The sequence below is a fragment of the Tympanuchus pallidicinctus genome, unplaced genomic scaffold, assembly GCF_026119805.1.
Source record: "Tympanuchus pallidicinctus isolate F22 unplaced genomic scaffold, pur_lepc_1.0 scaffold15, whole genome shotgun sequence".
Classification (NCBI taxonomy): domain Eukaryota; kingdom Metazoa; phylum Chordata; class Aves; order Galliformes; family Phasianidae; genus Tympanuchus; species Tympanuchus pallidicinctus.
In genome coordinates this window covers 35,651,757-35,673,363 of record NW_026294669.1, presented here as the reverse complement: position 1 = coordinate 35,673,363, position 21,607 = coordinate 35,651,757, and the positions used below count along the sequence as shown (strand labels likewise).

Below are 21,607 nucleotides of genomic sequence, written 5' to 3'. Positions count from 1 at the left end.
AAAAAATCCTCATTGCAAAGCACTGAGGTGGTGCTAGTGCCTGGGGAAAAGAAAAAGCTTTGTTGCCATTTTATGGCTTTGTGTGGCATAGAGGGAGGGGTGTAGGTGGGACAAGATCTGGTTCACTGTCTCTCAAGTTTCATGTCCTCTCCTATTGAAACATCATGGTGTGAAAGGGTGGATAAAATGCAAACCTGGCATTTAGTGGTTTGAAATGAGGGAAAACTAGCTAAGAAATAGAAGGAAGTGTATCAAGCAGTGTGAGAGATGTTGTGAACGTCAAGTTCCACGCAGAAGAAGGCACAAATAAAGTGGATAAAGAGTTCCAGAAGGGTTAAGAGTTGTAAAGCGTGGTTCTGATAGCCAGGGAGTTGGTTAGACTGTGGGGGTGTTAATAAGAGCGAGAAGCTGGATAGAATCATAGAATCGTTTAGGTTGGGAAAGACCCTTAAGACCACAAGTCCAGCCATCCCAAATGCGAAGTCCACCACTAACCCATGTCCCTAAGCACCACACCTACACATCTCTTAAACAGTTCCAGGGATGGGAGCTCTACCATCTCCCTGGGCAGCCTTTTCCAATGCCTGAGCACCCACTCCTTGAATATCCAATTGAAAACTCCTCTGGCAAAACTTGAGACCATTTCTTCTCATCCTAAGCACTGTGAAGTCTCAGGACTAACCAAGTGTCATGACTGAAAAGGCTAAGAGCTCTTGAAGTGAAGAACTGCTCAAATTTGGAGCACGGACAGCACACTGAGTAACATGTTGTGATAGATTTGGAAACCCATCACCCGCGTCTGAGGAATGCTTTGTTGCTTCTTTAGTCTGGGTGGGGATTGAGTTCGTTTTCTGGGTATCTTTGCATTAGAACTGAGGATCAAGATTTTGGCATGTGAGCTGAGAGATAAGAATAGTGCAGAAGCGTCTCAGGCACAATCCTTTGCAGTCAGTGAATACTTGCTGTTTTCAGTTAGGAGTAGCTTTTTCCTCGCGTGCATTTTACTGGAAGCACATAAGAAACTTCTCCGTCCTCTTGCAGCTCCCATTCCATTCATACTGCCAGGGAGGTCCCCGCACCCTGACGTTGAGCACAGACCTTTGGTGGGCTTGTAGGGCCACCTCTGTTAACCAGGAACATCCACAGAGGACCTGGCGCCTTACTGCAGTGGGCGGCTTTTCTTGTGCATCCACGGGATGCCAAGAAATACAACAAACTATTTCTGTCTGTCCGCTAAACGTAGCAGCCGAAAATGGGTCAGTACGTCTCGTTCAAAGGGAAAGAATTGGCATATGGGCAAAAGGGAAGCTGTAAAAGCCTCTAAGGGTAACTGAGAGAGGCTTACCATGAACAAAAAAGGAAGACAGGATGAAAGCTCAGGGGGGATTTGCCAGATATTTCCATCCCTTCTGGGTCCAGCATTTTTGTGATTATTGCCTCTTTAATGGGATGGTGTATTTTTGCCTCATCATTAACCCCAGGAAATGCTAGGTGGTGGAGCAGAGCACGGAGAAAATGAAAGAGGAACTGGAGAGCAGAGATGCCAAAGTTACGAGAGCCAGAGCGCACGAGCACTCCTGCAGTGCTTTGATTTCTGCTGCCGTATGGCTCAAATGCTTTTACAAAGGGATTTCCTGCATGCTTTGAAACACGTGATGAGGGCTTCTGCTGAAGTTTTTAGATGCAATTCCCTAAAGTTTATTTTGCAGACTGTGCTGGGTACATGGAGGGGCTGGTACATGCACACTGGTGTGCATACACATTCCTGCACAGACTGTGCAGCGCACGCTAGGTGACGAGGAACATGTCTGCATGAGAGTGATCCTGGGATCTCCACAAGAGGCTTTCAGAGCTTCCAGCATGCCTATTGCCAACTACTTGTATTTTACTATTACATAGAGAAAAAAAAAAAAGTATAAAGTAATTCTATTTTCTTTTTTTTTCTGGAGATATGAGTGCATGCGAATTTCTGAAGCAAAGCCATCCCTATTTCAAAATAACTCCTTCCCCACCTCTTGTATTACCTCAAGCCTCAGCACTTGCTGACTCTGTGCATATTTCCCTTGCCACCATTTTGGAGGCAGTTGCAAGTTCCCAGTGCAAAAGACAAGATGTTTTTTCCACTGTCAGGAGCTCCTCTGGAATACCTGATATCCTCCAGGCAGCATCTGCCTGCCAGAGAGTGCTCGCTGCTGTGCAAGAGGCCAGCTTGTACTGCCCAGCACGTTCCAGCAAGCAGACAAGCACGTTACATCACAAATGGGCAATAGAAACGAAAGGGGAGCCTCAAAGATCACAGAATGGCTTGGTTTGGAAAGGACCTTATAGCCCATCCAGATTCAACCGCTGCCATGGGCAGGGTTACCACCCACTAGATCAGGTTGCCTGTGGCTCCATCTGACCTGAAAGATATACTGGAACTCTATGAAAAGAGGTGTTAAAGACCCTAGTTTGTAAAAATCAGAATGAAGTTGGATCCTGTTGACATCAATAGAAGTTTTGCAGTTTTTTTCATCAGTAAATCATTTTATAATGGTTTATAACTGAAATCCTGAATAACCAGTAGTTAGCAGTTCCTGTGTAGTTCAGCAAGTGCTCTCTAGTAAATATTTTTAAAATAAAGAAACAAAAAATCCAAAGATGACTTTGTATGTCAAGCTAATATCTTCAACAGAGGTTTAATCCAGAATCTCTCCTACAAAGATTTTTTTTCATGTGAGAACCAATGTTAGGTTTTTTGGTCGTTATGTTTATGACTTGCTAAGTTATGGAAAGAAAAAATACATATATTCAGCAGTGAGAACTGAGCATTAAACCAGTGATCTCATCACTCCTTTTCTTTGCTCTTTCAGTGCATTCGTGGAAGAAAAGCAACTCTAGAAGAGCTGCAGACAGTTCACTCGGAAGCTCATACACTGCTGTACGGCACAAACCCTCTGAACAGACAGAAACTGGACAGCAAGAAACTTCTAGGTATTGTTCACTGTGGGGTGGGCTGCCCTTCCTGATCCCCAGCATTCACACTACTGCCCACTGCCCCAGTTCTGGTGATCCCTTAGTCCTGCTGGTGTGAAAGGTGAGCACTTGGTGCTCTCACCAGCCCCAGCTATAGGCAGTTCCCAAGATGATTCTTCCCCCTCTACTGTCAGCATTGTCTTGAGTTATACACCTTCCTATCTTTGGGCAGATCCCTAAACCTTATCCAGCTACAGCTTCCTTGAATGAATGCCTTCAAAACCTAAAACCAACCTTTCTGAGGAGAAAAGATAATTTAGAGTCTATTATATCTTTGCACAGTCTACTCTGCACGTTAGAAGGTTCTCCTTTGCCTGATAGGAGCCGGAATACCCTGATAAGGACCTGGATCTGCAGCACCAACCAGCTGCACAGGCATCAACAAATAGTTGTCAGGACTGTGTGGATAATCCACAAGAAAGATGCAGGAGCCTCTTATTAAAAGTCCTACATTTGTTTAATTTTGAACAAGATTGTTTATTCCTTTCACTGGGAACTGGATCTTCCTGAAACAGGGCTGCTTCTGTAGACTATTTCCTTGCAGACTATGTAGAGGATGGTTGCTGGATAGTCATTTCCAACCAGAGCAATCAATTCACATTGATTTTGGCACCTTACCATCATGGAACATCTTCTTCTCCCTTTGTTTTTTCCTCTTCGCAGCAGGAGGTAATAATCTGGAGGGGCAGTTTGTGAAGTTTTGCAGTGGGGATCAGCAAAAAGACAGTTCTGGAATCCAGAATTTAACAATGTTTATTTTGGGATTAGCTTCACTTTGAATGATATAAAAAGAGGATTAACTTGATGACCTGCATATTGCAACAGTCATAGCAAAAGAGCTGGAAAGATTTTTGCAACATATTCAGTATGTACATTAGATACCCAAAGAGGAAAGCTATTAGCCAGTTGTTTAAACATGTAATTAGCAGTGTATTTATAGCTAAGTTGCCATCTCTTTAAAACCCAGAGAAATGAGAAATAGACATTTCTGGCTGAATGATAGCACAATTAGTATTTGCAGTTTAAGAAATTTATGATGTCATATCTTTGGTTGTGTAAAACTCTTGCTTTTCATAAGGCATATCCATTAATCCAGAGAAACAGGGTGTAAATCTCCCCTGTAAATCTAAGAGGGCTCCTCATTTGCACTTGCACCACCTTCATTCTGACTGACCTCACTTCATTGAGCTGTAGTGATGAAGCAGAGCTGAAGATGATGACCTGTCCCCATGAGTTCCTCACGGTGGGATGCAGGCAGTCCTTCAGCACTGTTGGCTTCACGGAGCTGGATCACATGGGGTTGACACCCTGTGTGGGGCTGGGAGAAGCTCTGAATCACCCTACACTCACTCTCAGAAACAGCTTAAAGTCAGGCATTTGATACCCCTTGCAAGATGTAAATAAGTTTTTGGAGTGAACTGGGGTAACACTATAAGTATTTCCTTGTCATTCAAATATCACGGCTTCTCAAAATACTTTGTCATTCACATTCAACTCTTGGCACAACCTGTATCAATAGTTCCACAGGTGTATTTGTGGAAAGAAAGTTTATTGTTATTCCCACATTTTGGCTGAAATAAACCTGTTCAGAGAACCTGCAGGAGGAAAAACTCTACCCTTGAGTACTTCAGTATGTGTGCTGTGCACCCCACATGTCTTTCAGTTTTAAAATATCTCTAGAAATTAAGTTTCCTCTAGTGAATAAAAATAGTTCTGACACCTGAGGGCATTCCAGTACAAAGAGTTGCAGGCGTATGTGTAATTTGCAAAGAACATTAAGTTGTCAAGGGGCTGTACTCCTGATAAATCAGTTCCAAGAATAACCTATTTGTGACTGAGACCAGAGTTTGGCTGGGATTGCAGCTGAAGCTTCAGCCATGTCCTAGCATTGCCCAGCAGCTTTTCTATTACTGTTTGAGGCTGAAGACATAGAAAGGACATTGAAATTGTTAGTTGCAAGGTATTTTTGGTAGCACTTAGAATTGCTCTGCTGTGAGCTCAGCTGTCTCAAAAAACACTACGATTTCCTAACTTGTTGGCTTCCATAGTTCTGGGCTGGAGCTGAGAGAACAGCTTCTGATGTGTTGGGAACCCCCCCCGAAAAGCCTCGGTATATGTATCTGTGCACAGAGGTGAACAAGCCTGTAAGCATTCCCTTCAGCTGTGCTCTCTTTTTGAAAGTTTAAAAGGCTTTTAAATGTAAATAACAGCTTTGTGGGGTTCTTCTGAATACATTTGTGGGCTTAAATGTATAGCAGGTTTGAAGTCTAAGACCAAAGCTTCACATGAGGCTCATGTATGCAAATGTTAGCTTGGTAGACCTGAGTGTCTTGACGTATATGTGACTGTGATGGGGTAACTTCCTCTGTCTAAGCTCTTTGCCTTTGATAAGTCTATGAGCAAGAGAAAGCATGAGAAATCTCAGTCGAAGGAAAAACTTGTGAAGCTGAAAGATGAAAACAAGGATTGCTTGGAGCAGAAGGAGACGTCTTCCTCCTACATGCACAGTCTCCCTGAGCAACAGATACGAGGCTCTGGGGCTGGAAACAAAAGAGTGCCTAGATACCAAACAGAGCCCAGGATGCAGTAAGCAAAGAATCATATTAAAACTAGTTCCACCAAAAAAGGGCAAGAGTCTTAGTAACTGGGGATTCCTTGCTAGGAGGCACTGAGGCCTCCGTTTGTTGCCAGATAACCTTTCCAGAGAGCTGCCATCTTCTGGGGATGTGTGTCAGAGATGTTAAGAAGACTCTACCAAGATGGCTGCTGTCTGCTTGTTGTCATTCAAGTAGGGCCAGGGGAGGCTGCCATGAGGAAAATACAGAATATTAAAGGGGGCTTTGCATCCCTTGAAAAGACGCTGAAGGGATCAGGAGCACGAGCAGTATTCTTCTCTGTCCTCCCAACTGCTGGCTGGGTCATGGAAGGAAGAAGAACAGATCAGGAAAATTGCTGGCTGGGGAAATGGAGCTGGGATCAAGATTTTGGCCGCTGTGATCTTGGGCAGGCCTTTGAGAGACCACGTATGTGGATGTCAGACAGAATGCAACTGAGCAGACGGGGCAGAAGTGTTTTGGGGAGCAAGCTGGCTGGATTGATTACCAGAGCTTTAAGACTAGATCTGATGGGGGAAGAGGATGGAGTTACTTGTGACAGAGGGGGGCCTGATAGTGCTGTCTTTTTAGTAAACTGTGGAGAAAAACTTCTCAGTTGTCCATTTGGATCTTGTGATAACATCACCAGAAGGGTTTAAACCTTCTTGCATCCCTCAAGAGATACCTGCTTCCCTAAAGTACCTCTATAAACCAATGTATACGGTGCTGGAAATCAACAGGAAGAACTAGAGATCCATGATGTGTCACGGGGCCATGATCTCACTGTGATCACAAAGACATGGTGGGACAGCTCGCTTGACTGCAGTGCTGTCATGGATTGCTGTGTCCTCTTTAGGAAAGGCAGTCTGGCAAGACAAGGAGATGGAGTTGCTCTTTATGTGAGAGTGCAACTAGAATGTGTCAAGCTTCACTCAGAGGGAATAAAGTGGAGAACGTGAGGGTAAAAATTAAGTGATAAGCTAACGTAGGTGACACTGTTTTGGGTGTGTATTGCAGGCCACCTAGTCAGGAGTAGGAAGTGGATGAGGCCTTCTGCAAACAGCTGGAAGTAGCCTCATGGTTCCTGGCACTAGTTCTCATGGGGGGCTTCAACTATCCTGATATTTGTTTGATAAGCAACACAGGCAGACACACAGAGTGCAGGTGGTTCTTGCAACGTGTTGATGACTTTCTGGTGCAGGTGGTGCAAGAGCTGATGAGGAGGAGTATATTACTTGACCTTGTTTTTACTAACAAGGAAGGCTGGTCAGGGGCGTGATGGCTGAGGGAAGCTTGGGATGCAGCAATTACACAATGGTGGAGTTTAAGATCTTGTGGGAAAAGAAGTAAAGCATAAGTAGAATTGCTACCTTGAACTTCAGGAGAGCCAACTTTGACTTCTTCGAAGACTTACTTGGAGGTACCCCATGGGCTAGAATATTAGAAGGTATGAAGCCCATCGCAGCTGGTTGGCATTTAAACACCACTTCTTCCAAGCATCCCTAAGAGTAAGAAATCGTGGAAAGGTGGCAAAGAGGCCTCTGTGGATAAACAAGGAACTCATGGATAAACTGAAAGGAAAGAAGAAGGTCTGTGAAATGTGGAGAAAGGACCTGCGCACCTGGGAAGAATATAGGAATGTTGTCAGAGCCTGTAGGGATGCAACGAAGAAGGCTAAGGCCCTCTTGGAATTAAACCTTGCAAAGAAGGTAAAGGATAAAAAGAAAAGTTTGAGTATGTCAACAGTAAAAGGAAGACTAGGGAAAATGACTGCTGGATTGCTTTCTTTTTTCATCTTTGAAAGGTCCTGGCACATGGGAGAGGTGCCTGAAGACTGGAGGTTAGGCATCGTCACGCCAGTCTGTAAAAATGGAAAGAAGCAGCATCTGGTAAACTACAAGCCAGTCAGCCTCACCTCCATCTCTGGAAAGGTGATGGAACAACATGTTCTGGACACTGTCTCCAAGCAATTGGAAGAGAAGAAGGTTATCAGGAGCAGTCAACATAGATTCACCAAGGAGAAATCATGCTTGACCAATCTGATAGCCTTCTGTCAATGTCATCACTGGCTGGAGAGATGCGTGGAGATCAGTGGGTGTTGTGTATCTTGACTTCAGCAAGGTGTTTGACACCATCTCTCACAGCATCCTCGTTATGAAACTTAGAAAATGTGAGATAAATGAGTGGGCAGTGAGGTGGATTGAGAACTGGCTGTCTGGCAGAGCTTAGAGGGTGATCATCAGCAGCGCAGAGCCTGATTGAAGGCCTGTTACAAGTGGTGCTCCCCAGGGGTCAGTGCTCAGTCCAGTCTCGTTCAGCATCTTCATCAACAACCTGGATGAAGGGATAGTTTGCTGATGATACAAGACTGAGAGGAGTGGCTGACACTTCTGAAGCTGTGCTGCTGTTCAGCAAGACCTAGACATACTGGACAGTTGGGCAGGGAGGAATCTGATGGGGTTTAGCAAGAGCAAATGTAGAGTATTGCGCCTGGAATGAGCACGTGCATCGCTACAGGTTAAGGGATGACCTGCTGGAGAGGAGCTCTGTGAGGAAGGACCTGGAGGTCCTGGTGGGCAGCAGGTTGGCCATGAGCCAGCAGTGTAACCTTGTGGCCAAGAAGGCCAATGGTATCCTGGGGTGTATTAAAGAGCATGGCAGCAGGTCCAGGGAGGACAACTCTCCCACAGTGAGGCCACATGTAGACTACTGTGTCCAGTTCTGGGCTACTCAGTTTAAAAAAGACAGGGATCTCCTAGACAGTGTCCAGCAGAATAGTCCTGCAGTTGTTAGTCTCACTCCTTCTTCAAAAAGTGCCCTTCTTTACCAGCAGCCACCACTGACAGTGAAGATCACTTCCATAGAGTTAGAATCATAGAATCATTCAGGTTGGAAAAGACCTCTACAGTCATCTGGTCCAGCGCCAACCCACCCCCACCATGCCCACTGACCACATCCCTCAAGTGCCACATCTCCATGGTTCTGGAACACCTCCAGGAATGATGACTCCACCACCTCTCTGGGCAAGCTGTTCCAATACCTCACCACTCTTTCTGAGAAGAAATTTTTCCTAGTGTACAACCCGTACCTTCCCTGGTACACCGTAAGGCTCTTACATCTTCTCCTGTCACCTGTCATATGGGAGAAGAGGCTGACCCAACTTTGGGCATTACAGGGATCTTTGCTGTGTTGTATCTGAAGGGCTTGAAGATGGCAGGCTGCACAACTCTACCCCTGGAAAGGTTGCTGTATCCATTGAAAGTCTCAAGATAAAGAATATGAATCCATTTATCACTTCACACTCTGGAGCTTTGGAACCTGTTGAACAAGCTTAAATGCAGGCAAATAAAACTGCTTTTAATTTGTGGATAGCAATCATAAATTATTGTTAAGAAGATAAATATTGAAATAATAGGTGGATTAACAGTGAAAGATGTGACAGGAGGTCCAAAGCAGGATGAGCTAAGAGTTTTCATGTGGATCTAATCAGTGAGTCTCGCTGTGCGCTCGGATTGACAACACAGATGCACTAACTCCACTCCCAGTCAAAGGGCAGTGTATGTGTCTGACTTTTAGCTTTCATTCGTTTCAAGGAGGTATCAGGCAAATGAATCTCTGGCACTGTACTGTTCTTTTCTGATGCTCGCAGGTGCATGTTTTCTTCTCTCTACTTGCCTGTTGTGTATAGATACATATACAAGGCATGTACAAAGGGTAGCAATAGACATGAGAGCTTTCAGTGCATGGTTTATAAATATGCAACATTTGCAGTGGATAATATTGCTGCTACACAAGCCGAGGAAGTGATGTTAGACTCATTATAGTTACAAAATTATTTCTGCAGATGGCTTTCTTCATTTTTCCCAAATTATTAACATGGGTTTTGCTCTTTCAGTTGAAAACACGTTGTATTTGCTTGCCACCGGTTTACTTTTTGTCTGTCTGTCTTTTGTGAAGACTCAAAAGTCTTCTAGTGCCTGTGCAGATGACTGATAATTAGAGGGTTTTTATGATTTCCATCCTCTTTCAGTTGAAAGTGGTTAAAATGTTCACCTCAGACATGCTGAGCAGTCGTTGGTAGCATCTCAATCATTTATAGTCAGCATGATTGCCTGAAACGTGGAACAGTGCAGAACTATTGCATAAAAATGGGTGATTTATAGAAGGCTTTTATGTCAGAGAGGCTTTTGAACATGTCCAAGTGTGTATATTGTTTATGTGCATGTTGTAATATAGCAGGGTTGGCTGCGTGTCTTCTGAAGATTGCAAGAAAACTGTGATCTGTTACTATGTTCAGAAAGATTTCAGCATTGCCATAAAATTGGACCACAATCTGGTGAACTTTGACTTTTTGACTTACTGGCTACGTATGGTTTTTTTCCTACAGGTTCTCTAACGTCGATGTTTGTCAGGCTTCCTTGTGGTGGTGTCGGGGTGAGTACTCTCTTTAATGTGTAAATAATGTCCTGTTTGTTCTCTGAGTCCCATTGGTAACAAAAATCGATGCTTTGCATTCCATCAAGTGGGTAATTGCTACCAGATGTTCTCCATAAACAGGGTCTGCCTGGGGTGTGGGTTTGCAGTGACAGCCTCACGTGCCTTTCTTCAAAAGCAGTGCGATGATTTGAAACTATTTGGAGCACTGAAAGCGTGGGTGACATTCATAGGCATGCTTCGTGTCTGGCTTTGGGGACAAGAAACCTCATTTCCCAGGCAGTGATGCTTAATGTCTAAGAGGTTACTGAAATTTAAAGCAACCTTCGAACCCAAAAGTGCGCCGCAACCACGCAGAAAGCAAGATGTGCTGTTTCATCTTTGGGATTTGTGCTTCAGAGCTGCCTGTCTCATAGGGCAGGTGGAAGCTTTATTAATAAAGTGGTGATACTAAAGGACGATGTTTGGGAAGTTTCAGTAAATAGTGAGTTATTTGCAGCTGGACTTGTGTTATCGTCCTAGAATGAAAAACCTCACTGATTGCAGAGGGTAAAATTGCAGTCATCGGTATTTGGCATCTTTCATTTTTTTTGAGGGTGAATTCTGAAAGAAGTGACTGAAATACCCGTCCATCCATCACAGAGCAGCTGAACATCAGTTTTCATCTGTCAAGATTTCTTTCATATAGTTAAAAAAAAAAAGAAAAAGACATTTATTCCCTGAAGACTGAAAAGAGGGAATATCATTCCAGTGCCTTGTGCTGAAGATTTGGGTTGGTTGTTTGTTGTTTGGAGCCTGAAATCTTGACAGTTTTCCTTTCGGCTCAGACTTTCTGCTCCAAGGTTTCTGTGCAGGGTGACAGCAGAGAAACCCTCATAGAGCAGGAAGGGAAAAGAATGAGAAGAGACAATAAAAGGCACTGTGTTTGAAAATTCGCAGTGGTAGTTCTTATGCATAATTGTAGCTCGTGAGGTTGAATTTGGAGGTCTGGATTCTGTTATGGAAATGAAACAAAATTGTTTTCTTCCTGAGTCTTTGCAAAATCACTGCTTTGAAAATTATCCCGTCAAAAAAAAAAAAGAATAATCGGCGTTTATTCATACCGCCACAACTGAGCACTCGTAGAGATATTTTATTTTGTATTGTAAATATGCTGCAGCCTCCTAATTCATGACAAATTTTTGGCTGGAGTTTAAAAGGTTTGGATTTACCCTGCCCTGCAGTCAGGCATGCCATTCAAAGCAAAAATTATCATTTGCAAATGAAGACTGAATGGTAACAAGTAGAGACAGTGCCTGAGCCTAACGCAGTCCCAGAAGTCTTGCATTAAGTCCTAAATCAGGGCAGGAAGCACCACGGCGCTGGTATTCCTGATAGGCTGCTGATAAAGATAGTACTTGCTGCTCCTGGTCTCCACTGAGCCTTAAATATGAGATAAAACAGCTTTCCACTTTTCTGCAGCGTTTCAGTCATCCCGACCAATGCTTTCATGTTTTGGAGGAAGAGCTTTGTGTAACTGGTAATTTACCAGTCATCAACAGCGCGCTTGTCAGATTTTTCGTGGAAGGAAAAAAAAAATGCATTCTGGTTGTTTTGCTTGATTTTCTTTCCCTCAGTTCCATTGGAAGGCAGCACGAGCTCTTTGTGTGCTTCTACTTGCAGGAGAGCAGATTCCTCACTGCTTTTGTGCTGCGTTTTTGATCAGTATATACACTGCAGCTATGCATCTGTGGGGAAAATGAGGCCACGGCACGCAGTGATGGGCTATAGCATATTGAGCAGTACACACCTGGGTGGGTTGAAGTGGTTACCCCTCCTTTTGGGGGTAGGAGATCTGCACACCGATCGCACAAGCTCCTTTCAGTCCTGTTTTCTGCTGTCCTTCAAAGTGTGAGATCTGTCAAGAAAGCTGGCTTAGCAACGTTGCGTGTCTATTGAAGAAATAGAGGGAAAACTGTACTCTTTGTTAGCATGCCAGTTCTGTCAGACAAGTTGCTCTTGGTTTGATTTGCTATGGGAAAACGTTGGAAGAAGCTCTACAGTGGGATTTTAGTTGGGCCACAGAGCACGCCTCTCGGTAGCAGATGAAAAACAAGTTATTTTCTGCATCAAAGAGGATGACGAGACATTTTTGAGACATGTACAGTATTTTTTGAAGAAGTAAAGAAGATCTTAAAACATCAGGGCCAAGGGTAAAGTATCAGTTGTGAAGAATTTCGGTGAGAGAGGAAGCATGATGCAAGCCTGAGAGGTTTCAGCATGTGAAGACCGCTGAGAGATCGAGTGCTTGTTATGGTATAATTGAATAATTTTAAATTGATTTAGCAAGAATGCTTGGGGGTCCTGCTGCTGTAGGCAGGCTGCAAGGTGACCGTATGGCTCCTCTGATGGACAAGGAGCATCAGAGCTGTATTTAGATTCTCCTTTGTTCAGGAACACCAGGTTGGCAGAACATGACTTGCTTCTGAACAGCCGACTATCTTACTTCTGTCTTTAACTTACAAGCTGAGGAGGTTGTGGGGAGGCAGCCCTGGCGGTGACAGAAGTTGGTGTGAGCTCCTATGGCTTTGCACTGGTTTTACTGGTAAGGGAGCATCAGGAGCACGGGATGATCCGAGCACCTGTGGGACATCTGGTTTGTAGCCCAGAGCTGAAAGAGAAGGGATTTATTTCAGCAGAAGGGTAGTTTTTTCTGACTCTGTCACTTAATAAGTGCAGCCTAGTGAATAATTCATGGTTCACCAAGGCAGTAGACAGCTTTCCAGCTGGCTGACTGCTTCATAAGGAGGATTTGATCCAGAACACTCAATACTGTTCTGGCAAATGCTTGCCAGGGGGCTAACGTGATCCATAAAGAAAAAAGAAAGGTTTTAAAAAATCAGGCTACCGTAGAATGAGTTGGGAGCAATCCTCTTTTGGGTACATCACTGATGAGAAGAGAGAGAGCAGCAGTCAGAATTAGTCCAACACATTCTCTGAGATGTTGCAAAGCGAAGGATTGGTCTGTAAGCGCGTGCTGGTGATGGTACGAAATTTATTCAGGGTCACGAAGACAAAAGCTGAGTGCAGAGAAATATTGATGTCACGAGAACACAAAGCTAAGTAGTAAGGTAGAGCACAAAAAGCAGTGTTGCTGGGCGCAAAATAATGCCTGAGGGCATGAGGGAGGCCTGGCCTGGAGTGGGTGAAAGCTGAATGATTGCTGCTCCTTGTAATTCAGGAGGGGAGCTGGGGGTGTCAAATGGTATTTATGGGATGGAAAGCTTGAAGTCAAGTCCTTTTTCTGCAGACAGACACACAGCTCTTGTCCATAAGGGTTGTTATGTAAGTTAAAAGAATAAATGGGCCTGAAAGGTGATGTGGAACAATACTGTGGGGGGGGTGAGGGTGGGAAAGCCCCCCCAAAGCCATTACATCTCCAGTGGCTGTGCCCCAATGGTGTGGCAGTGTTGCTTTGCCTTTTCATCCCCTCGTTAGGGCAGTGGGTTAGATGCTGTGGTGCTGCTCAGAACCTTGCTCAGACCTGCCAGGTGCTCTGGGGCCAGCAGATACATCAGCCTAACAGTGAGGGAAGCTGTGAATTTCCACGAGTTCTTTGTGCTAGCACAGGTGTTACAACAGGAGTTTTTTGAAGGAGCAGGAAAAGGTTTGGGGCAGATCAGTTCACCACGTAACACTTTTTGATCTCCCTTCTAAAACGAAGTCACAGCTTCGCAAGATCAACGAGGAAGGTTTGTTCCCCTATGGTTGGAAACTCTTGGTTCTTTTCAGCATCGGTTTGTTTAATAGGAGGAAGCCCTCACATCGTCACAGCTGACACTAACAAACCTCCCCACCTGCACATGTCCCAGTCCTAGCAGAGAAGGAAGAAACCACAGAACCACTCATATCAACAGATGTGAGCTCTGATTTAAACAACAGTCATTCATTTCCACTGATCTTCAGCAACATCTGCAGGAGTAGCATTTCCATTTAGTGCCGTTCACTTCTCCGCAGCACACACACTTTTCTTAAGCTATAGCTTACATGCATGGAGTGTTGGATAATCCGGGATAATTAGAAAATAATTTTGCAAAAGGCTTTGAAAATCCATAATCTAGTGATTCTTACTGGTTTTGATCTCTTCCAGAGCTTGTTCTCCTATTTTTGATTGCAGGGTCCTGTTTAGAGTGTAAAAAAATCTTTACCCATGCAGGTGTACAGCGTGCAACAAAGTACATTCTTGCAGAGCAGGGATCAAAAAAAGTGCATATTCCATGAAATGGAAATGAGAAGAAACTTAATAGTGAGTCTTAGAAGAAAAAATATGTGAGCAGTGACTTAACCAGAGCTTTAGGAGACATGAGAAGGTAAAGATGGCTCCCTGACTGGGTGAATGCTGAGTGCTGCTGTCGCCTGAATGTGAGGATGAGCTGTGATGAGAGGAGAGCAGAACTCCTTTGTTTCTCTCTGCTTTGCAGTCCCTTGCTCCTGTCCATCACTCTGTTTTCCTTGTTCTAATGAAATCTTTTTTTCAGATCCTCCCCTTTTTTTTTTTTAAATAGCTGCCTGGCAGTACGTAATTTAGTGCACAGCGTGAGTCGGAAGCTCATCGCCTGTATTTTTTAACATTTCATATTTATAAGGAAGGAAAAGTTCTTTCATGCTTTGCTCAGAAACATCTTAAACATTCCTCTTAAAACAAAGCCTCTATCAAACTGACCTTCCCTCACATTTTCTAATAATTGTGCACGCTACGAAGGCTTTAGAGCCTGCAGCAGGCCCCAGGAGCTGAATTCCCTCTTCCCACATTCCAAAGATCCTCAGCTCTCCTGAAAGTCCATGAGGCAGAATCAGCAGCTCCTCTGGCTTTAATATTACTCTCAAGCAAACAAGCGTGCTTATCCACTCCTCATCCAGCAGATGTGGAAGACTTGGTATCTCTGACGCAGTTGAGTCCTCCAGTTTGGGAGAGAAAAAGAGAAATGCACGCTCTCAGATCAACAAAAGGCAAGAAATGTGCTTCCTCCCTCTGTAAAGTCCTTCCAGATGCTAAGGCTTGATGTGCTGTCCCAGCAACAACTCCTGTGATGGCAGCTACATCAAAGGGCTCGTCGATGGGGAAAGCCAAATAGTGTCTTCCTGTGATGAACTTCAGAATTCAGGAATGATGGAGAGGTCAACAGCAGCCCGAGCACCGAACAGCAGCAGCTTTAGAGTCAGAGTGCAGCTCAGCTCAGGGCCACATTAATAAGATTTTCCACCGTGGCAGAACCTACGCCCCTCTGCTGCAGAGTGCTGATGACTTCAGTGGGACCGTTCAGACACTTCCAGTGTAACATGATGAAGTGCTGCCTTGGATTAGGGCCCGGGAGTCTCCAGACATCCTTTCTGGGAAGGTGGCTGGGTGTTAAATCCTTATCGTGGAGATGCGTGCATGTGGGACAAAGCAGTGCCAAGCTTGGCTCTCTTAATCCAGTCATTCTCCCACTGGGTAGCTGGGCATGGCAGAGACTGGCTTTTATGCTGCAGGCAGAATGCTTTTTCTAAGTGCTTAATTTCTGCAGAAATCATCTCTTTAAAACCTGTCTTGCCATCCTCGCTCCTCTTGGAGTGCTACCAGCACAAGCCTGGTTTCTGCAGGCAGTATGGCGTGAACTTAGCAGTGTTTGGCTTGGGCACTGGTGGCTTTGGTGTGCTTTATGGGAAGGCTGGCACAAATGGAGATCTGAGGGTCCTTACGTGAAGCTGTACACCGGTCATATATGAGTTCTGCTTTTAGCTATTTGTTTCCTTGGTGCCTTTACAGTGAATGAATGTGACCCTGTGCAAAACTCTGCATTCAAGTGAGGAACCTGGTACTTGGAGGGCAAAGAGGGAGAGGACGCCTCTTTTTATTGCTGTCCTGCAGCATTTTCTTTCAAGACTTTAGACAGATGGGTTATATCTGCCCATTCCAGGCTGCGTGGCATAGCTGTATCCCTTAAGTTAAGGGAAATGGAACCAGCGAACCAGCGCAGAGTGGCCCTTCCGCAGTAGCAGTGAGGCAGCAGAGTTCTACCAACCTCCTTCTTCCCCAAGATACCAAGAACAGAAATTAAATTTGCCGGCGCTGAGGCTGTAATTTTCTTTGCACAAATCAAGCTGGTATTCTCAGTTGCTTAGGTTAGGTGTGTCTGCCACCTGCAGACACAGGTGACTGTGACTTCTAGCAATGCTGTATAGAGCTCAAACCTGTTGTACTTCTGTTCCCGTGTTTCTGCCCAAACTTATTAACTCAGGGGAGCCCAGGCACTTTTACTGGCTAACTGCAACTTCAGAACTGTCCTCAGAGCAGCTGGTGCCAGAAAGCATTCCCAGTAATGGGCCTGGAATGATTTCCACCGCCTTCAACACAGGCACGAAGGAGGTGGCTCAGTGTTGTGTGGGGTGACTCGCATCTCCTCGCAACTCAGTAAGCAGGTTGGCTGCCAGACAAAGCAAATAATCCATTTCTCCCATTCTCCTTCTCCATTGTTTCCATAAATGCTCTCAACGCGGAGCAATATGTGAAAAATAGCTGGTGATCCTTCACATTGAGAAATGTTGCATTTATCCTGTGATGGATAGGAGGACTGTACAGCAGAGCTTTCCTGACATGGGATAGTCCCAGCAGTGTGAATTTCACAAGGGCTGGCGCTGGCAGGAAGAAAACAAGCTCTGCTCTCATCACAGCCTGCAAACAGGCCAGAGTGCTGGGGAAGAGATCCAGGCCCCGTGCCGTTTGTCCCCCCGCAGCCTCCAGATGGATCACAGCAAAAGCTGTGCAGGCATCTCAGCATCTGTCTTCGAACCCATCCCATCTTTGTGCAGTTGGTGGCGTGAATGTGGTAAAAGCCAGCACTCCCTGCTTTTAGTTTCAGTTAGGGCAGGATCTTGTAGCATAACTGCACGGAGATTGCCTGAAGGATGCCGTGCCTTTGGCCTGCTGGCACATCTTCTGGGGGAAACTGTAGAGGATGCTGGTGCTGTCAGATATTCAGCGCTGTAATCAGCACTTAGATTCTGAAGATCTGCTGTTAGCTTTGATGGGACAAGAGAAGTTGATGTCAGCATAACCTTACCCAACTGGCAGGCCTGGGCTAGGCAGGCGTTGTTAAAATTTCATTATTAAGTATTCCTCCTGTAGTGCTTTAATTAGGAGGATTATTGAATGATTTTGTAAACCTCCTTTTTCATCTGAACTCTGTTTCCTCCAGCAGTTGAGGGGAAGTGCTGCAGTGGTGGTAGAAGTGCTGGTAGGAGACGCCTGCAAAATACGGTGCTGAATTTCCTCCTCTGTTAATGCACTGACCCTAAAGCATTCCATGAGTAACCTTTGTTGGAACAGCCGTTGGTGTTGTCACTTTTAGGTGATGGCGGTCCTAACCCTGGTGTTGCTGAGATCAGTTCTGCCAATTCCCACATTTAATACATTCAAGTAACTCTGTATAAGACACGAGTCTCTGTTTCCTGGCTGTCCTCACTGTTGCTAACCATGGTTCCTGTGTGTCTCACTTAGGTCGACAGTGACACGATCTGGAATGAAGTTCACTCATCTGGTGCTGCTCGCCTGGCTGTGGGCTGCGTCATTGAGCTTGTTTTCAAAGTGGCCACAGGAGAACTGAAGGTTGGTATGACAATAAGCAACACTTTGCTTTGAAAAGGGCTGTGTGTACGGGAACAGCAGGGCTCAGATCATGACTGTGTTGTGCAGGAGATCCAGCAAGCTTCATTTTAATGGCACCATCTGGCTTTGGTCATAAAAATCTTTGAGGATATCAGCAAGTGAACAGCAGACTCCTGGTGAATGTTCTTACGTGCTGATTAAAAGGAAGAAAGAAACCAGAACAGCAAGCAAAATCCCTATTCCAGTGTTATCTGAGGGTCTTGCTGCTGGCTTCAGCTGGGCCAGTCAGCTCAGTGACCTCATGCAGAATTTATTTATTTTTTCCTGAGTGGAAGGAAATGCTGTACCAGCCAGTTTCCCTAAAATTCATGTGGATATCTTCCCCTCCAGAACAAGGGAGTACATCATCTGCTGCCGTGCAGGAACCATTGAGGACAACTACATAATTGCAAGGCACAATTAGTGCTCCTGGCTGCATGCATCCATCCTTGTGAGATGAACCTTCCTACCTGTCTCATTTCTTCCTTTTCTTATTTTCGTGTGTAGAATGGATTTGCCGTTGTTCGACCTCCAGGTCACCATGCAGAAGAAAGCACACCCATGTAAGTATGCATTTGTGCTCTGTGATCTTGCTTCAGTGTTTGTCTGTTGTGTGATCTACAGCCTGAAGAAGGCTGTTTGTTAGTTTACCATTGCAGAATTTCTATGTGAAATGGTGTCATATGCAAAGCTCCCAGTAATTCCCTTGAAGAGGGCAAATTCCTACTTTGTGCTTTTGGGTGGGTAGTTCTTAGCACAAATTGACATTACAGTCATGCCTTGGAATAATGCTGCTGCTTTTGTTTACTCCTGTGAGTTGTTTTAAGATCAATATTGATGGCTCACACAGTGTGAGGAAGGCAAGAGTACCATTAATAGCAATATAGCAAGCATAGCTGTGTCCTGAGGTCACAACACTGACTGAGGAAAGGGGCAGAGCAGGAAGACTTCATGAAGCCAAAGTTAAGTCTGGCAGCTGACGTGTGTTTTAAACAGCAGGGTTTGTATTAGGGTTTTCACCAGATATCCCATGCATTCTTTGGGTCCCATGCTTGGATTGTGTTGGACTTGTGTTCCAGGCTTACTGTGCTGAACTTTCATGCGTGGAGTTTCTGTGCTTCAGTATAAAGTTCTAAGCCTCTGTGAGCGTATCTCCTCTCTTCCAGCTGATGGCATCTCAGCACTCCAGGCCTTGGTTCTGTCCTTTCTTTGTCCTCTTTGCTTTGTCTTGCCTGTCCCTGTCTCTTACATGTAAGCACTGGGGATCCGAGGGTCACTCGTGGGCAGCTGGCCCCCAGCAGCATCTCACTGCATTGGGCTTAGGAAAGCATTTCCTGACGGATCACAAGGCACGTGCTGCTGCGTGGCTATTTTGTGTTTCTCACTGAGCACACGTATATCTTCCAGGGAGGAAAGCAGTGTGAAAGCAGAAGAAATTTCTTCCGACTGTGTTATGTCTCAGATGATAGATGCACTGGGACCAAGGAGACCTATATTTAACACCTCTCCTTTTTCTCTTTTCTCTTCCTTCTCATCACCTCCAGGGGCTTCTGCTATTTTAACTCCGTGGCAATTGCAGCCAAGCTGCTCCAGCAAAGACTGAATGTTAGCAAAATCCTCATAGTGGACTGGGTGAGTAAACCTTCCTTGTTACCATCAGGAGAGCAGGTGGAAATTTTTCATGGGGTTTTCTTTGGGTTTCATGTGAGGCCAACCCAGGCTCTGTAAGTCAGTGAAAAAATGTTGTCTGTGGTCTGTAAGCCAAAATTTGTTTGCTTGGTACTTTTTGAAAAAGATTTTAGTTCAAAACAAAACAAAACAAAAAGCTTATTAAAGAGTCCATAGTTTTCCGAACAGAATTGTAATTAATAAGATATTGCCTTCTAATACAAGCCCATAGCACAGTCTCAAGCATAGATAACTGCAGTCTGTGCTGCTTCGGTTGGGGTTTTTTTTTGTAAGCTTTTTGGTCTCAATTGCTAGGATCCATCCCAGCTTTTTTTCTGAGGTGTGAGGGCTGGTTTCTGAGAGGGATGGGCTGTCCAGCACAGCTTTACTCTCGGTTTCAGTGTGCTGCTTCTGGGCCAGGCCAGCCTCTGTGCATGTGGGCAGGCAGTCAGAAGTGTTCTCCAGGTTGGATTAGGACAGTGAAATATTTTTGCTTGGGATTTTGCTACAGTGACGTGTAGATTTAAAAATGTGGCAGATACATTTTATTGATTTTAAAATGTTTTTTCTTGGCTGTGAAGACATCTGAGTCCTTGGGTGTCAGCCAAGAGTTTTGATTAGATTGCAACAAATCTCTTGTGGGCAAGACCCACAAGTTAAAATGGATGTATTTGTCTTTTTGCCTTACTGGATTGACATCCTTTTCCTCATTTTCCACCAACTATTTTTAATGTCAGAAGGAGTGTTTTGCAAACCCATCCTGCTACAGACTGCGTTTCTGCACCAAGTAGAACTGCAGGAGAAGGTCTTGGCAACGGGTTTGTGTCCCTCAACATCACTGAGCTAGGCCTGACAGTTTTGCAGGGTACTTGTGCCAGTGGTCACCCTGTTGATTGATTAAAGGTGCAAATTTGGGGCAACTAATACTGCCTTTCTATGCCCAACATTCCTCAGGATTAGTTATGAATGTGATTCTCTAAACCCAACTAAATTGATCCTGTTCTCCAGGTAAGTGCTTGCGATTGTGCTTACTGCCATTTATCTGGTGTGTTAAATGAGAAGTGTAGTCTGAAGCTGGCTGTGCAAAGCAGATTACTTTCGTTTGCAATGAACTGCTTCAGTTAGCTCAAAGAAGCACAGAAAATGAAGCTCAACACCAGAGGAAACCCCTCCGAATCCCAGGTTGATGCTTTTAGTCATTTTGAATGAGACACGAACCTCCCTCATGTATTGCAATCTCTGTCCCCAAAGGATGTGCACCATGGGAACGGTACTCAGCAAGCTTTCTACAATGATCCCAATGTTCTTTATATTTCACTACATCGCTATGATGATGGGAACTTCTTTCCAGGCAGTGGTGCTCCTGATGAGGTAAGAGGATCTGCGTAGCACCCTCCCACGTCCAACAGGACCTTCTCAGGGTTACAATTCAGGTGTCCCCCAAAATTTGAGGGCTGCCTGCCTCGGTTAGATCTGGAGGGCAGCTTCTGTCACTGCTCCCACCCTTCTGCTTGTTAGTGTCTGATTAGTAGTGCATTGCCTACATTTGTGGGCTTGGTGTGTTCTTGTCCAAGTCCTCACAGCTGTGGGCATCATGGAAGCTGGCAGGACAGCACACACTTTGGCAAACAAGCTGAAAGGAGTGAATGCAGTCAGTCTGCCCATTCCTGATGGGACAACCTGTTCCAGAGCCCTTTGCCAGCTGTCCCAGACAGTGCTTTCATCTCCAAAGAACAGCATACTCTTCTTAATGGATGTAAGATGTGGGTGTGAGGAATAGATTGTTCCATGGTTGTGCCACCAGCACAGCGGTCAGCTTTCCTGGCACAACCCTCAAGCCCGTCTGCTCCTTATGCTGGCCCAGCAGACACCAGTGCTAATCTCCAGCTGCCATCAGTGCTGTTGGACCAAGTCCACTAATTCTTGGTGGTTTCTCAGACACTGCTGCAGAAGGGCTGGGCAAGCAAAGGTGGAGCCCTTTCTTCTCTGGGCAGATGCTACTACATCCATCACATCCTTCCTCACCCTCCAGGCTGAAATGTAGCATGCTGCAAACAGGAGGCATAGAAACAATCACAGTTTGAAGTATGTAGTTGGTAAAACCTTCCCTGGCCTTTAAGGTACAGTACGTTCATTTGAGCTGTAGTTTTGTCGTAAATTTAAATTGAAAATGGGTCGTGCCTAAGGAATGTTCCATTATCATCCTTCATGTGTGATTTATCAGTTAAAT

At 44.9% G+C, this 21,607-nt stretch overlaps 1 protein-coding gene across 9 annotated transcripts in view; it reads left to right on the top strand.

Moving 5' to 3' along the window:
• Window positions 1-21,607, top strand: part of HDAC4 (histone deacetylase 4) — a 219,139-nt gene that overhangs the window by 174,860 nt on the left and 22,672 nt on the right. For all 9 annotated transcript variants that reach the window (XM_052675252.1, XM_052675251.1, XM_052675255.1 and 6 more), the window contains 6 exons: window positions 2,853-2,973; window positions 9,997-10,043; window positions 17,563-17,670; window positions 18,217-18,272; window positions 19,254-19,341; window positions 20,629-20,748. In XM_052675252.1, the coding sequence (XP_052531212.1) occupies window positions 2,853-2,973; window positions 9,997-10,043; window positions 17,563-17,670; window positions 18,217-18,272; window positions 19,254-19,341; window positions 20,629-20,748 (540 nt within the window). The remainder of the gene's footprint in view (window positions 1-2,852; window positions 2,974-9,996; window positions 10,044-17,562; window positions 17,671-18,216; window positions 18,273-19,253; window positions 19,342-20,628; window positions 20,749-21,607) is intronic.